Here is a 15,553-nt window from a genome sequence, read left to right as displayed (position 1 = left end):
TACTGCTGCTTGTTTGTGGCAAACACCCTTGGAGTCAAAATCATTACATTTGTAGATGATTTCCCAGAGTAGTGTAGTTTCCAAAATGGATTCACTTGAGGAGCGATTCTGCTCTTCTGGCACTTAGGGGCTCTGTATATGGAGTCTGCAAACTATTCAGCAATAATTTGTTCTCCAATAGTCAAATAGCACTCTTGCCTCCCAAATCTTAAGAAAGAGTAAAGAGGCAATGTAAAGATAGAAAACAACAGTGGAAAGAAGGATAGAAACTGTGTGGAAAATTCTTAAAGTCATAACTGAAACGTTCATAAAAATAAGTAAAAAATGTTTTTTTAAATGGTGGTCTCCCTCATTGAACTGTCCAAAACCTGGTCGTTGCAAACCAGGAACATCAGTTACTTGCGACCTGTGTGGGTGTAGCACCCTTATATGATTTTTACATTATTAACTAGCATTTTATTGCATGAAATAAGTATTTAGTACAATAGGAAAACAGAACTTAATATTTGATGCAGAAACCTTTGCAATTACAGAGATCAGACATTTTCTGTAAATTTTTACCAAGTTTGCACACACTGCAGAAGGGATTTTGGCCCACAATTCCATCCAGATCTTTCTGGTTTTGAGATTGTTTCTGGGCAACATTGAGTTGCAGCTCCCTTGAAAGATTTTCTATTGGGTTCAGGTCGCTAGACTGCCTAGGCCACTCCAGGACCTTGAAATGCTTCTTACAGAATCACTCCTTAATTGCCCTGGCTGTGTGTTTCAGGTCATTGTCATGCTGGAAGACCCAGTCATGACCCATCTTCAAAGCTTTTACTAGGAGAAAGAGGTTGGGATTGTGTTCTTAGGGTTGTATTCATCCTTCTTCTTCTTCTAAGCACAGCAAGTGGAGTTGATACCAAAAAGTTCTATTTTGGTCTCATCTGACTATATGACCTTCTCCTATGCCTCCTCTGGGTCAAGCAGATGGTTATTGGTGAATTTTAAATGGGCCTGGACATGTGCTGACATGTGCAGGGGACCTTGCGTGCCCTGCAGGTTTGTAATCCATGATGGCGTAGTGTGTTACTAACGGTAATGTTTGACACTGTGTTCCCAACTCACTTCAGGTCATTGACCAGGTCCTCCTGTGTAGTTCTGGGCTGATTCCTGACCTTTCTCAGAATCAGCCTTACCCCATGAGGTGAGACCTTACATGGAGCCTCCGACCAAGTACGATTGACAGTCATCTTGTGTTTTTTCAATCTTCTAATAATTGTGGCAATAGTTGTTGCCTTTTCACCAAGTTGCTTGCCTATTGTCCTGTAGCCCATCCCAGCCTTGTGCAGGTCTACAATTTTGTCCCTGGTATCCTTAGCAAGCTCTTTGGTCTTGGCCATGGTGAAGAGGTTGGAGTGTGATTGATTGAGTGTGTGAACAGGTGTCTTTTATACAAGTACCAAGTTCAAACAGGTGCAATTAATACAGGTAATGAGTGCAGAGTAGGAGGGTATCTTAAAGTAAAACTAACAGGTCTGTGAGAGCCAGAATTCTTGCTGGTTGCTGGATGATCAGATACTTATTTCATGCAATAAAATTCAACTTAATTATTTAAAAATCACACAATGTGATTTTCTGGTTTATATTTTTAGATTCTGTATCTCACAGTTGAAGTGTAGCTATGATAAAATTTACAGACCTCTCAATTCTCTGTAGGTGGAAAAACTTGCAAAATCGACAGTGTATCAAATACTTATTTTCCCCACTGTATTTAGGGTATTGATGTACTCAGGAGAAATTGCACAACAAAATGTGAGGTCCATTTTTTCCTATTAGCTTTTATAAAAATTTAAAATTTGGGGCTAAAACAACATTTTAGTGGTAAAAATGTAATCATTCTTTCTTCATCACCCAATGGTGTAATATTCTATGAGGCACATGTGTCAACATGCTCACTGCACTCCTATATGAATTAATTGGGGGTTGTAGTCTGTAATATGGTTTCACGAATGGGGGGGGTTCCGCTGTTCTAGGACCTCAGGGGCTCTGCCAATGTGACATTGCACTCTCAAAACCATTCCAACAAAGTCTGAACTCCAATATGGCGCTTATTCTCTTCTGAGCTTTGCACTGTGCCACATATGGCGTACTGGCGCACTAAGGAGAAATTTTGTAACAAATGATACCATTCATTTCCTTCAATTATCCCTCTTGGAAATTGAAAACTTGGGGCCAAAGCAACATTTTAGTGGAAAAAAATTTTAATTTTCTATTTACTCAGCCCAATGTTATGCAATTCTGTGAATCGCCTGAGGGTTATAAATTCTCACTACACTCCTATATGAATTCCTCAAGAGGTGTAGTTTCCAAAATAGGCTCATTTGTTGGGTTTTCTGCTGTTTTGGCATGTCAGAGGCTCTTCAAATGAGACATGGCATCCGCACTCTATTTCAGCCAAAATTGCTCTCCAGATTTCAATTGACATTCCTTCCCTTTCAAGTCGTGCTGTGTGCCCAAACAGTAGTTTTCCACAACATATGGGGTATCAGTGTACTAAAGAGAAATTGCACAACCAATTGTATGGTCCATTTTCTTCTGTTAACCTTGTGAAAATGAAAAATTTGGGGTTTAGAAACATTTTTGGAGGAAAAATTTATTTTCTCATTTTTGCAGCTCAACATTATAAAATTCTGAGAAGCAACCTGGGGGGGTTCAACCTGCTCACCACACCTCTAGATACTTTTCTTGAGGGGTGTAGTTTCCAAAATTGGGTCACTTGTTGTTTTTTTTTTTTAGTGCTTAGGCACATCAAGGGCTCTGCAAACAGAACATGGCGTCCGCTATCTATTCCAACCAATGTTGCACTCCAAAAGTGAAATAGTGCTCCTTTCCTACCAAATCCTGACATGAGGCTAAACAGTAGTTTTCCACCACATATGGGGTATTGGCGTATTTAGGAGAAATTGCACAAAAATTGTGTGGTCCATTTTCTTCTGTACCCTTATGAAAATGCTAAATTGGGTGCTAAAGCAACATTTTGTGGAGAAAAAGTAAAATTTTCATTTTTTTATTCCACCTTAGTTTATAATTCCTGTGAAGCACCTGAACAGTTAATAAACTTCCTGAATGCAATTTTGAGCACTTTGAGGGGTGCTGTTTTTAAAATGGTGTCACGTTTGGATAATTTATATCATGTAGGCTCTTCAAAGTCACTTCAAATGTAATGTGGTCCCTGAAACAATTGGTTTTGTAAATTTTGTTGGGAAAATTAGAAATTGCTGATAAACTTTTAATACTTGTAACTCCCTAACAAAAATAAACTTTGTTCCAAAAATGATGCAGATTTAAAGTAGACATGTGTTTAATGTTACAGTGGCATGTAAAAGTTTGGGCACCCCTTGTCAAAATAACTTTTATTGTGAACAATTTAACAAGTTGAAGATAAAATGATCTCTAAAAGGGCTAAAGTTAAAGATGCCACATTTCCTTTGTAGTTTAGGAAAATATATATATATTGTAATTTTTTTTACATTTTAAAAATTACAAAAAGGAAAATGGGCCGATGCATGGTTAGTACCTAGTAGCTCCCGCTTTTGAAAGTATCACAGCTTGTAAATTCTTCTTGTAGCCAGCCAAGTGTCTTTCAATTCTTGTTTGAGGGATTTTCATCCATTCTTCCTTGGAAAATTCTTCCAGTTCTGTGATATTCTTGGGTCATCTTACATACACTGCTATTTTGAGATCTAGCCACAAATTTTCAATGATGTTCAGGTCAGGGGACTGTGAGGGTTATTGTAAAACCTTCACCTTGCACAATTTGAGGTAGTCTATTGTGGATTTTGACATTTGTAGAAGCCATCCTCTTTTCAACTTCAGCTTTTTTACAGATTGTGTTATGTTTGCATCAAGAATTTGTTGAAATTTCATTGAATCCATTCTTCCCTCTACCCGTGAAATGTTCTCCGTGCCACTGGCTACAGAACAACCCCAAAGCATGATTGAGCCACCCTCAAGCTTAATGGTAGAGATATATTTTTTTACTCCACACAAACCTTTGATCATTGTGGCCAAATAGTACTATTTCAACCTCATCGGTCCACAGGATTTGTTTTCAAAATGCATCAGGTTTGTTTAGATGTTCTTTTGCATACTTCTGATGCTGAATTTTATAGTGAGGATGCAGGAGAGGTTTTCTTCTGAAGGCCATATTTGTACAGGTGTCTCTGAAAAGTAGAACAATGTACCACAACTCCAGAGTCTGGTAAATCTTTCTGAAGGTCTTTTGCAGCCAAGAAGGGGTTCTGATTTGCCTCTTTAGCAATCCGATGAGCAGCTCTCACTGAAATTTTGCTTGCTTTTCCAGACCTTATCTGGACCTCCACTGTTCCTGATAACTGCCATTTCTTAATTTCATTTCAAACTGAGAAAAGAGCAACTTGAAAAAGCTTTACTATCTTCTTATAGCCTTCTCCTGCTTTGTGGACCACCACTATTTTCATTTTCAGAGTGCAAGGCAGCTGCTTAGAATAACCCATGACTGTTGTATTTTGGCACAAGGTTAGAGGTGGCTAGGTTTTTATAAAGCTGGGAAATTTGCATCAACTGCCCTTTCCTAACGATGACAGTAAACAAGCCATAACTCTAACAGGCTAATTAAGGTCTGAAACCAAAATTATTTTAGCACAGAAATATCCAAGGGTGCCCAAACCTTTGCATAGGCCCATTTTCCTTTTTGTAATTTTTAAAATTTAAAAAATAACAATATATTTAATTTTTTTGCCTAAAATACAAAGGAAATGTGTCATCTTTACCTTTAGGCCTCTTAGAGATCATTTAATCTTCAACTTGCTTAACTGTTCACAATAACAGTAATTTTGACCATGGGTGCCCAAACTTTTACATGCCACTGTATTTATTAACTGGTTTGTGTAATATAACTCTCTGGTTGAAGGGCATAAAAAAGTAAAAGTAAAAAAATTTAAAATTTCCTGAATTTTCGCCAAAAATAACGATATTGTCTCAAATAAATGTAAAAAATATGAACCTAAATTTGCCACTAACATAGTACAATGTGTCATGAAAAAACATTTTCAGAATCATAGGGATACATTGAAGCGTTCCAGAGTTATTACCTCATAAAGTGACACAGGTAAGAGTTGTAAAATTTGGCCTGGTCAGGAAGATGGAAATAGACTCGGGGGTGAAGGAGTAATATTTACGTATTTAAGCATTTGTTAGGCACTGCTTACATCAGCATCAGGAGGTAAGAATAGGACAGAATATTCATTAGGATAGGACAGTTCAGACTCAGGATAGGGAATAATCATCCGATCGCTTGTGTTCCCAAGACCTACATAATGGTCATAATAATAGGAATACTATGTCCCTTGTAAGAATTACGGTAAGTGGTGGTCCTGCATGCTTGACCTCCGCTCTGAACTTATAACCTCCATTTTTGTGATAAGTGGAGCTGCCAGTAGTGGGACCGACCGCCACCGATCAGACACATATATCCTGTGGATATGTAATACATTTTTTCTAGATGTCCATTGCAGTTAGTATTTTTTGACAGTACAGAATCACTCACACTTCTTTTCCTGTTATTTTAATATCACCACTTCATGGGTAATTTTTTTTATATTTCTGCTTTGAAAATTTTTCTCTTCGGTATCAGGTATTTGAGATTTCTGAACTATTTTAAGCCAGACTAGAATTATTTTTTCTGTTAAAAAGAAAACCTCCAATTATTTTCATTAGATTTTTTAAATCCTTGAACTATAAGGAGCTGCCGAAAGGGTCAGGAACTGATAATCAAATCTGATAGAATTTTATGTTTCCATTTAGGTGATGGGAAGGTGAATTTTTCTGATTTCCTTGCAGTTTTGACAGACAATCAGCGATTTTTGATAACTATTGGTGAGTTCAGTTTTATATATATGAATTTATTGAATTGTGTGCAGAAGACAAAATAAGGAATACTTTATATGGGTCCTATCAAATCCAGGATTGAGACTAAGTAAACAATATCATTTATTTAGGGCAATACATTTCAATACAAAATTTCTGTTTTCAGCATTATATTGATATGATGAGGGGAAGCATTGAGTGCTGATATTCTCACAACTCTTCACTCTCCTAACTTTATCCCCAAGTAAAGGACACTGCCTATTTGTATTATTTATTTGTATTGTATGCAGAGGTAAGTTTGAGGATTTCTTTTTAGCATCAATTTTATTTCCTATCGTTTGCAGACAATATCTAGAGATAAGAGATGCCTCTAATGCTACAAAACCCTTAGGTGTTGTGAATTTGGATTCTGGGCTCCCCCGGTGGCTACTGGTGGAATTGAACTGGTGTTTTCATCTTCTCTGTTCACCTGTTCCCATCAAGATGTGGGAGTCGCTATATAACCTTGCTGCTCTGTTAGTTGCTTGCCGGTCAACAATGTTATCAGAAGCCTCTCTGTGCTTGTTCCTGCTCCTAGACAACTACTAGATAAGTTGGACTCTTGTCCATGTTTGTTTTTGCATTTTTGTTCCAGTTCACAGCTGTAGTTTCGTTACTGTGTCTGGAAAGCTCTTGTGAACAGGAATTGCCACTCTGGTGTTATGAGTTAATGCCAGAGTTTTAAAGTAATTTCTGGATGGTGTTTTGATAGGGTTTTCAGCTGACCATGAAAGTGTCCTTTCTGTCTTCTGCTATGTAGTAAGTGGACCTCAAATTTGCTAAACCTATTTTCATACTACGTTTGTTATTTCGTCTTAATTCACCGCCGATACATGTGGGGGGCCTCTGTCTCCTTTCGGGGTATTTCTCTAGAGGTGAGCTAGGACTAATGTTTTCCTCTGCTAGCATTATTTAGTCCTCCGGCTGGTGCTGGGCATCTAGAATCAACGTAGGCATGCTACCCGGCCACTGCTAGTTGTGCGTTAGGTTTAGTTCATGGTCAGCTCAGTTCCCATCTTCCAAGAGCTAGTTCCTATATATGCTGATGCTATGTTCTCTTGCCATTGAGAACATGACAGTTTGACCGGCCCACTAAAGGGTTAAAATCCTTGGCTGAGAAAGGAGAGAAATAAGAAGTCTGCTGAGAATTTTTTTTTTTTTTTTTCTCCTTCTAATCTTTGAATGGCTCTGTGTCCACCTGTTTGTAATGGATCTTCAGAGTGTAACTGCAGGTTTGAATAATCTCGCCACGAAGGTACAAAATTTGCAAGACTTTGTTTGTCATGCACCTGTATCTGAGCCGAGAATTCCTTTGCCGGAATTTTTCTCGGGGAATAGATCTGGGTTTCAGAATTTTCGAAATAATTGCAAATTATTTTTGTCCCTGAAATTTCGCTCTGCCGGAGACCCTGCACAGCAGGTCAGGATTGTGATTTCCTTGCTCCGGGGCGACCCTCAAGACTGGGCTTTTTCATTGACACCAGGGGATCCTGCGTTGCTCAATGTGGATGCGTTTTTTCTGGCCTTGGGGTTGCTTTATGACGAACCTCATTTGGAGCTTCAGGCAGAAAAAACTTTGATGTCCCTATCTCAGGGGCAAGATGAAGCGGAAATTTACTGTCAAAGATTCCGTAAATGGTCTGTGCTTACTCAGTGGAATGAGTGCGCCCTGGCGGCGACTTTCAGAGAGGGTCTCTCTGATGCCATTAAGGATGTTATGGTGGGGTTCCCTGTGCCTGCGGGTCTGAATGAGTCCATGACAATGGCTATTCAGATCGATAGGCGTTTGCGGGAGCGCAAACCAGTGCACCATCTGGCGGTGTCCACTGAGAAGTCGCCAGAGAGTAGGCAGTGTGATAGAATTCTGTCCCGAAGCGAGCGGCAGAATTTTAGACGGAAAAATGGGTTGTGTTTCTATTGTGGTGATTCTACTCATGTTATATCAGCATGCTCTAAGCGCACTAAAAAGCTTGATAAATCTGTTTCCATTTGCACCTTACCGTCTAAGTTTATTCTATCTGTGACCCTGATTTGCTCTTTGTCATCTATTACCACGGACGCCTATGTCGACTCTGGCGCCGCTTTGAGTCTTATGGATTGGTCCTTTGCCAAACGCTGTGGGTATGATTTAGAGCCTTTGGAGACTCTTATTCCTCTGAAGGGGATTGACTCCACCCCATTGGCTAATAATAAACCACAATACTGGACACAAGTAACTATGCGTATTAATCCGGATCACCAGGAGATTATTCGCTTTCTGGTGCTGTATAATCTACATGATGATTTGGTGCTAGGATTGCCTTGGCTGCAATCTCACAACCCAGTCCTCGACTGGAGAGCTATGTCTGTGTTGAGCTGGGGATGTAAGGGGGCTCATGGGGATGTACCTGTGGTTTCCATTTCATCATCTATTCCCTCTGAAATTCCTGAGTTCCTGTCTGACTATCGTGACGTCTTTGAAGAATCCAAGCTTGGTTCATTACCTCCGCACCGAGAGTGCGATTGTGCCATAGATTTAATCCCGGGTAGTAAATACCCAAAGGGTCGTTTATTTAATCTGTCTGTGCCTGAACATGCTGCTATGCGAGAATATATAAAGGAGTCCTTGGAAAAGGGACATATTCGTCCATCGTCATCTCCCTTAGGAGCCGGTTTTTTCTTTGTGTCAAAAAAAGACGGCTCTTTGAGACCATGTATCGATTATCGGCTTTTGAATAAAATCACTGTAAAATATCAATACCCATTGCCGTTGCTGACTGATTTGTTTGCTCGCATAAAGGGGGCCAAGTGGTTCTCTAAGATTGACCTTCGTGGGGCGTATAATTTGGTGCGAATCAGGCAGGGGGATGAGTGGAAAACCGCATTTAATACGCCCGAGGGCCACTTTGAGTATTTAGTGATGCCTTTTGGTCTTTCAAATGCTCCGTCAGTTTTCCAGTCCTTTATGCATGATATTTTTCGCGATTATTTGGATAAATTTATGATTGTGTATCTGGATGATATTCTGATTTTTTCGGATGACTGGGACTCTCATGTCCAGCAAGTCAGGAGGGTTTTCCAGGTTTTGCGGTCTAATTCTTTGTGTGTGAAGGGTTCTAAGTGTGTTTTTGGGGTACAGAGGATTTCCTTTTTGGGATATATTTTTTCTCCCTCTTCCATTGAAATGGATCCTGTCAAGGTTCAAGCTATTTGTGATTGGACGCAGCCCTCTTCTCTTAAGAGTCTTCAGAAATTTTTGGGCTTTGCTAACTTTTATCGTCGATTTATTGCTGGTTTTTCGGATATTGCTAAGCCATTGACCGATTTTACTAAGAAGGGTGCTGATGTTGCTGATTGGTCCCCTGACGCTGTGGAGGCCTTTCGGGAGCTTAAGCGCCGTTTTTCCTCTGCCCCTGTGTTGCGTCAGCCTGATGTTGCTCTACCTTTTCAGGTTGAGGTCGACGCTTCTGAGATCGGAGCTGGGGCAGTGTTGTCGCAGAAAAGTTCTGACTGCTCCGTGATGAGGCCTTGTGCCTTCTTTTCCCGTAAATTTTCGCCCGCTGAGCGGAATTATGATGTTGGGAATCGGGAGCTTTTGGCCATGAAGTGGGCTTTTGAGGAGTGGCGCCATTGGCTTGAGGGGGCCAGACATCAGGTGGTGGTATTGACTGACCACAAAAACTTGATTTATCTTGAGACCGCCAGGCGCCTGAATCCTAGACAGGCGCGCTGGTCATTATTTTTCTCTCGGTTTAATTTTGTGGTGTCATACCTACCGGGTTCTAAGAATGTTAAGGCGGATGCCCTTTCTAGGAGTTTTGAGCCTGACTCGCCTGGTAACTCTGAGCCCACAGGTATCCTTAAGGATGGAGTGGTATTGTCAGCCGTTTCTCCAGACCTGCGGCGGGCCTTGCAGGAGTTTCAGGCGGATAGACCGGATCGTTGCCCACCTGATAAACTGTTTGTTCCTGATGATTGGACCAGTAGAGTCATCTCTGAGGTTCATTCTTCTGCGTTGGCAGGTCATCCTGGCATTTTTGGTACCAGGGATTTGGTGGCAAGGTCCTTCTGGTGGCCTTCCCTGTCACGAGATGTGCGAGGCTTTGTGCAGTCTTGTGACGTTTGTGCTCGGGCCAAGCCTTGTTGCTCTCGGGCTAGTGGATTATTGTTGCCCTTGCCTATTCCTAAGAGGCCTTGGACGCACATCTCGATGGATTTTATTTCAGATCTGCCTGTTTCTCAGAAGATGTCTGTCATCTGGGTGGTGTGTGACCGTTTCTCTAAGATGGTCCATTTGGTTCCTCTGCCCAAGTTGCCTTCTTCTTCCGAGTTGGTTCCTCTGTTTTTTCAAAATGTTGTTCGTTTGCATGGTATTCCTGAGAATATCATTTCTGACAGAGGGACCCAATTCGTGTCTAGATTTTGGCGGGCATTCTGTGCTAGGATGGGCATAGATTTATCTTTTTCGTCCGCTTTCCATCCTCAGACGAATGGCCAGACCGAGCGGACTAATCAGACCCTGGAGACATATCTGAGGTGTTTTATGTCTGCTGACCAGGATGATTGGGTTGCTTTTTTGCCATTGGCAGAGTTCGCTCTCAATAATCGGGCCAGCTCTGCCACTTTGGTGTCCCCGTTTTTCTGTAATTCGGGGTTTCATCCTCGATTTTCCTCTGGTCAGGTGGAATCTTCGGATTGTCCTGGAGTGGATGCTGTGGTGGAGAGATTGCATCAGATCTGGGGGCAGGTGGTGGACAATTTGAGGTTGTCCCAGGAGAAGACTCAGCTTTTTGCCAACCGCCACCGTCGTGTTGGTCCTCGGCTTTGTGTTGGGGATTTGGTGTGGTTGTCTTCTCGTTTTGTCCCTATGAGGGTCTCTTCTCCTAAGTTTAAGCCTCGGTTCATCGGCCCGTATAAGATATTGGAGATTCTTAACCCTGTTTCCTTCCGTTTGGACCTCCCTGCATCCTTTTCTATTCATAACGTTTTTCATCGGTCATTATTGCGCAGGTATGAGGTACCGGTTGTGCCTTCCGTTGAGCCTCCTGCTCCGGTGTTGGTTGAGGGTGAGTTGGAGTACGTTGTGGAGAAAATCTTAGACTCTCGTGTTTCCAGACGGAGACTCCAGTATCTGGTCAAGTGGAAGGGATACGGCCAGGAGGATAATTCTTGGGTGAATGCATCTGATGTTCATGCCTCTGATCTGGTTCGTGCCTTTCATAGGGCCCATCCTGATCGCCCTGGTGGTTCTGGTGAGGGTTCGGTGCCCCCTCCTTGAGGGGGGGGTACTGTTGTGAATTTGGATTCTGGGCTCCCCCGGTGGCTACTGGTGGAATTGAACTGGTGTTTTCATCTTCTCTGTTCACCTGTTCCCATCAAGATGTGGGAGTTGCTATATAACCTTGCTGCTCTGTTAGTTGCTTGCCGGTCAACAATGTTATCAGAAGCCTCTCTGTGCTTGTTCCTGCTCCTAGACAACTACTAGATAAGTTGGACTCTTGTCCATGTTTGTTTTTGCATTTTTGTTCCAGTTCACAGCTGTAGTTTCGTTACTGTGTCTGGAAAGCTCTTGTGAACAGGAATTGCCACTCTGGTGTTATGAGTTAATGCCAGAGTTTTAAAGTAATTTCTGGATGGTGTTTTGATAGGGTTTTCAGCTGACCATGAAAGTGTCCTTTCTGTCTTCTGCTATGTAGTAAGTGGACCTCAAATTTGCTAAACCTATTTTCATACTACGTTTGTTATTTCGTCTTAATTCACCGCCGATACATGTGGGGGGCCTCTGTCTCCTTTCGGGGTATTTCTCTAGAGGTGAGCTAGGACTAATGTTTTCCTCTGCTAGCATTATTTAGTCCTCCGGCTGGTGCTGGGCATCTAGAATCAACGTAGGCATGCTACCCGGCCACTGCTAGTTGTGCGTTAGGTTTAGTTCATGGTCAGCTCAGTTCCCATCTTCCAAGAGCTAGTTCCTATATATGCTGATGCTATGTTCTCTTGCCATTGAGAACATGACACTTAGGGTACCGTTACACTAAACGATTTACCAACGATCACGACCAGCGATACGACCTGGCCGTGATCGTTGGTAAGTCATTGTGTGGTCGCTGGGGAGCTGTCACACAGACAGCTCTCCAGCGACCAACAATGCCGAAGTCCCCGGGTAACCAGGGTAAAACATCGGGTTACTAAGCGCAGGGCCGCGCTTAGTAACCCGATGTTTACCCTGGTTACCATCGTAAATGTAAAAAAAACCAAACAGTACATACTCACATTTCGGTGTCCGTCAGGTCCCTCGCCGTCTGCTTCCCGCACTGACTGTGACTGCCGGCCGTAAAGTAAAAGCAGAGCACAGCGGTGACGTCACCGCTGTGCCCTGCTTTCCGGCCGGCACTCACAGTCAGTGCGGGAAGCAGACGGCGAGGGACCTGACGGACACCGGAATTTGAGTATGTACTGTTTGTTTTTTTTTACATTTACGATGGTAACCAGGGTAAACATCGGGTTACTAAGCGCGGCCCTGCGCTTAGTAACCCGATGTTTACCTTGGTTACAAGCGAACGCATCGCTGGATCGGTGTCACACACACCGATCCAGCGATGACAGCGGGAGATCCAGCGACGAAATAAAGTTCCAAACGATCTGCTACGACGTACGATTCTCAGCGGGGTCCCTGATCGCTGCTGCGTGTCAGACACAGCGATATCGTATGGATATCACTGGAACGTCACGGATCGTACCGTCGTAGCGATCAAAGTGCCACTGTGAGACGGTACCCTTATTGTCTATGAAGATAAAACAGAGCTATTATCACTGGTGGGAATACGTGACCATGCTTGGAAGCACATATTACCCTGCAGTTCACACTTGCTTTTGTGAATGGTTTAGTATTTGTTGTTGTTTTTATATATATTCTATGGCTTGTGTTGCAGACAGAAATCTGCTTTTGCCAGTATCTGAACAGGAGTATTTGGATACAGTTTTATTTGATGCCATCTCCAGAATGTTACAAAAATCTTGTCTTCCTGCAAGATCCATTGCTGAAATAGCAAAGTGAGTAGAAAACTGACTTTTAGCAATTGTAGATTTCTGTTAAAAATTAGCAGGATGCTGGTCCATCAGCCATGTTGATAGTTCACAGATCCGAACTGGTGATGAGCACTAAGGGGCATGAGCCCGCTGTCACAATGGACCACCTGGCTGATTTATGCGTAGTCCAGCCACACTACATTCAGAAGCTGGCAGGACACATAAGGTGCAGCGTTTGAAAGCTTAAATATTTATGTCTCGAGAAGCTTCAATAATGATGTGTCTGCCTGATAGAAAACTGCCTGATAGAAAACTATTGTGTCCAGCAGGTAGAAGCATCAAAGATTGATGCCAGAAGCATGTGGAGTACAAGAAAGTCCCCAAGCCTCCTTGATATAGAGGAGAAAATCATTTAGTGCTTATAATGGCATTTATATTGTGTATATACGTGTGTATGTAGTATAGTGTATATAGTAGCATGTACAGTGGGTACGGAAAGTATTCAGACCCCTTTAAATTTTTCACTCTGTTTAATTGCAGCCGTTAGGTAAATTCAAAAAAGTTCTTTTTTTTTTTTTTCATTAATGTACACTCTGCCCCCCATCTTGACTGAAAAAAAGAGAAATGTAGAAATGTTTGCAAATTTAAAAAAAAAGAAAAACTGAAATATCACATGGTCATCATAAGTATTCAGACCCTATGCTCAGTATTGAGTAGAAGCACCTTTTGAGCTAGTACAGCCATGAGTCTTCTTGGGAATGATGCAACAAGTTTTTCACACCTGGATTTTGGGATTCTCTGCCATTCTTCCTTGCAGATCCTCTCCAGTTCCGTCAGGTTGGATGGTGAAAGCTGGTGGACAGCCATTTTCAGGTCTCTCCAGTGATGCTCAATTGGGTCAGTGGCTTGGCCAGTTAAGAATGGTCACAGAGTTGTTCACTCCTTTGTTATTTTAGCTGTGTGCTTAGTGTCATCGTCTTGTTGGAATGTAAACCTTCGGCCAAGTCTCAGGTCCAGAGCACTATGGAAGAGGTTTTCATCCAGGATATCTCTGTACTTGGCCACATTCATGTTTCCTTCAATGACAACCAGTTGTCCTGTCCCTGCAGCTGAAAAACACCCCCATAGCATGATGCTGTCACCACCATGTTTCACTGTTGGGATTGTATTGGGCAGGTAATGAGCAGTGCCTGGTTTTCTCCACACATACCGCTTAGAATTATCACCAAAAAGGTCTATCTTCATCTCATCAGACCAGAGAATCTTATTTCTCATAGTTTGGGAGTCCTTCAAGTGTTTTTTTTAGCAAACTGTATGCGGGCTTTCATATATCTTGCAATGAGGAGAGGCTTCTGTCGGGCCACTCTGCCATAAAGGCCCTACTGCATATCTGGAACTCAGCAACAGTGATCTTCGGGTGGCTTCAGAACAACTCTGTGACCATTCTTGACTGGCCCAGCCAGAGCCCTGACCTAAACCCGACTGATCATCTCTGGAGAGACCTGAAAATGGCTGTCCACCAACGTTCACCAACCAACCTGATGGAACTGGAGAGAATCTGCGAGGAAGAATGGCAGAGGATCCCCAAATCCAGGTGTGAAAAACTTGTTGCATCATTCCCAAGGAGACTCATGGCTGTTCTAGCTCAAAAGGTGCTTCTACTCAATACTGAGCAAAGGGTCTGAATACTTATGACCATGTGATATTTCAGTTTTTCTTTTTTAATAAATTTGCAAAAAGTACTACATTTCTGTTTTTTTTTCAGTCAAGATGGGGTGCAGAGTGCACATTAATGTGGAAAAAATGTACTTTTTTGAATTTACCAAATGGCTGCAATGAAACAAAGGGTGAAAAATTTAAAGGGGTCTGAATACTTTCTGTACCCACTGTATGTTATAACAGTAGCACCATATAGACATGAATTAGGTTTAGATAAAAGTTAGAGAAATACTCTACATAACGGTGTGCACACCTGATATCATATAATATGCAGAAAGTGTATTGAACAACAAGACACATCGTTAAAAACATTTAAAACCAATGAATAATACATAGGACATCCCCAAGCAACAATAAGCCCACAGCAGTCCCTACAGACCAATGTTATGAAGAATAATATCCCCAAACAATAAATGTGGCCTTCAAGAAGGGGTTCATACGTCCTCTTGATATAGAATGAAAAGCAATATAGCCCAGTGTAGAGGTTACAGTATGACAGTCCTACATTCGATGGGCATGACATTCAACTAGTGCATCCTAAAAACTTCTTGTGCAAATGTAGCGCCCCCACTGCCGCAGGGCCGAGGGGTACCCGGTACCGGGCCTGTGAGTCTCTGCTCTGGGGTTGTCACGGTGGCTAGACCCGGTCCGTGACCCTGCTGAGGGGCGTACAATGATAGGTGTGGATGATGGTGGTGGTGCGGTGCAGTAAATAACGAGGACACCAGGTTGCAGTCTCTTTACCTCTTTACTGAAGGTCTCTGGGTCCTCAGTCCGGAATATGGTTCACCAGGCTGCGCAAGTCCGGCCGGTCCAATGGCACCTCCAGAGTTCTCCTTGCAGGTGGAAATCTGTGCCTTCCTGCTAGCGCTATGTGTTGTGGTCCTCCCCTGCTGTGCTT

At 42.3% G+C, this 15,553-nt stretch overlaps 1 protein-coding gene across 6 annotated transcripts in view; it reads left to right on the top strand.

The window, feature by feature from the left end:
* The window catches only part of EFCAB3 (EF-hand calcium binding domain 3), a 97,949-nt gene that overhangs the window by 64,902 nt on the left and 17,494 nt on the right, over positions 1–15,553 (top strand). For all 6 annotated transcript variants that reach the window (XM_077252657.1, XM_077252655.1, XM_077252654.1 and 3 more), the window contains 2 exons: positions 5,827–5,898; positions 12,837–12,957. In XM_077252657.1, coding sequence (XP_077108772.1) covers positions 5,827–5,898; positions 12,837–12,957 — 193 coding nt within the window. The remainder of the gene's footprint in view (positions 1–5,826; positions 5,899–12,836; positions 12,958–15,553) is intronic.

This window comes from Ranitomeya variabilis, chromosome 4, assembly GCF_051348905.1.
Source record: "Ranitomeya variabilis isolate aRanVar5 chromosome 4, aRanVar5.hap1, whole genome shotgun sequence".
Classification (NCBI taxonomy): domain Eukaryota; kingdom Metazoa; phylum Chordata; class Amphibia; order Anura; family Dendrobatidae; genus Ranitomeya; species Ranitomeya variabilis.
The sequence above is the reverse complement of the archived record's forward strand: the minus strand, read 5'-3'. Positions and strand labels throughout refer to the sequence as shown.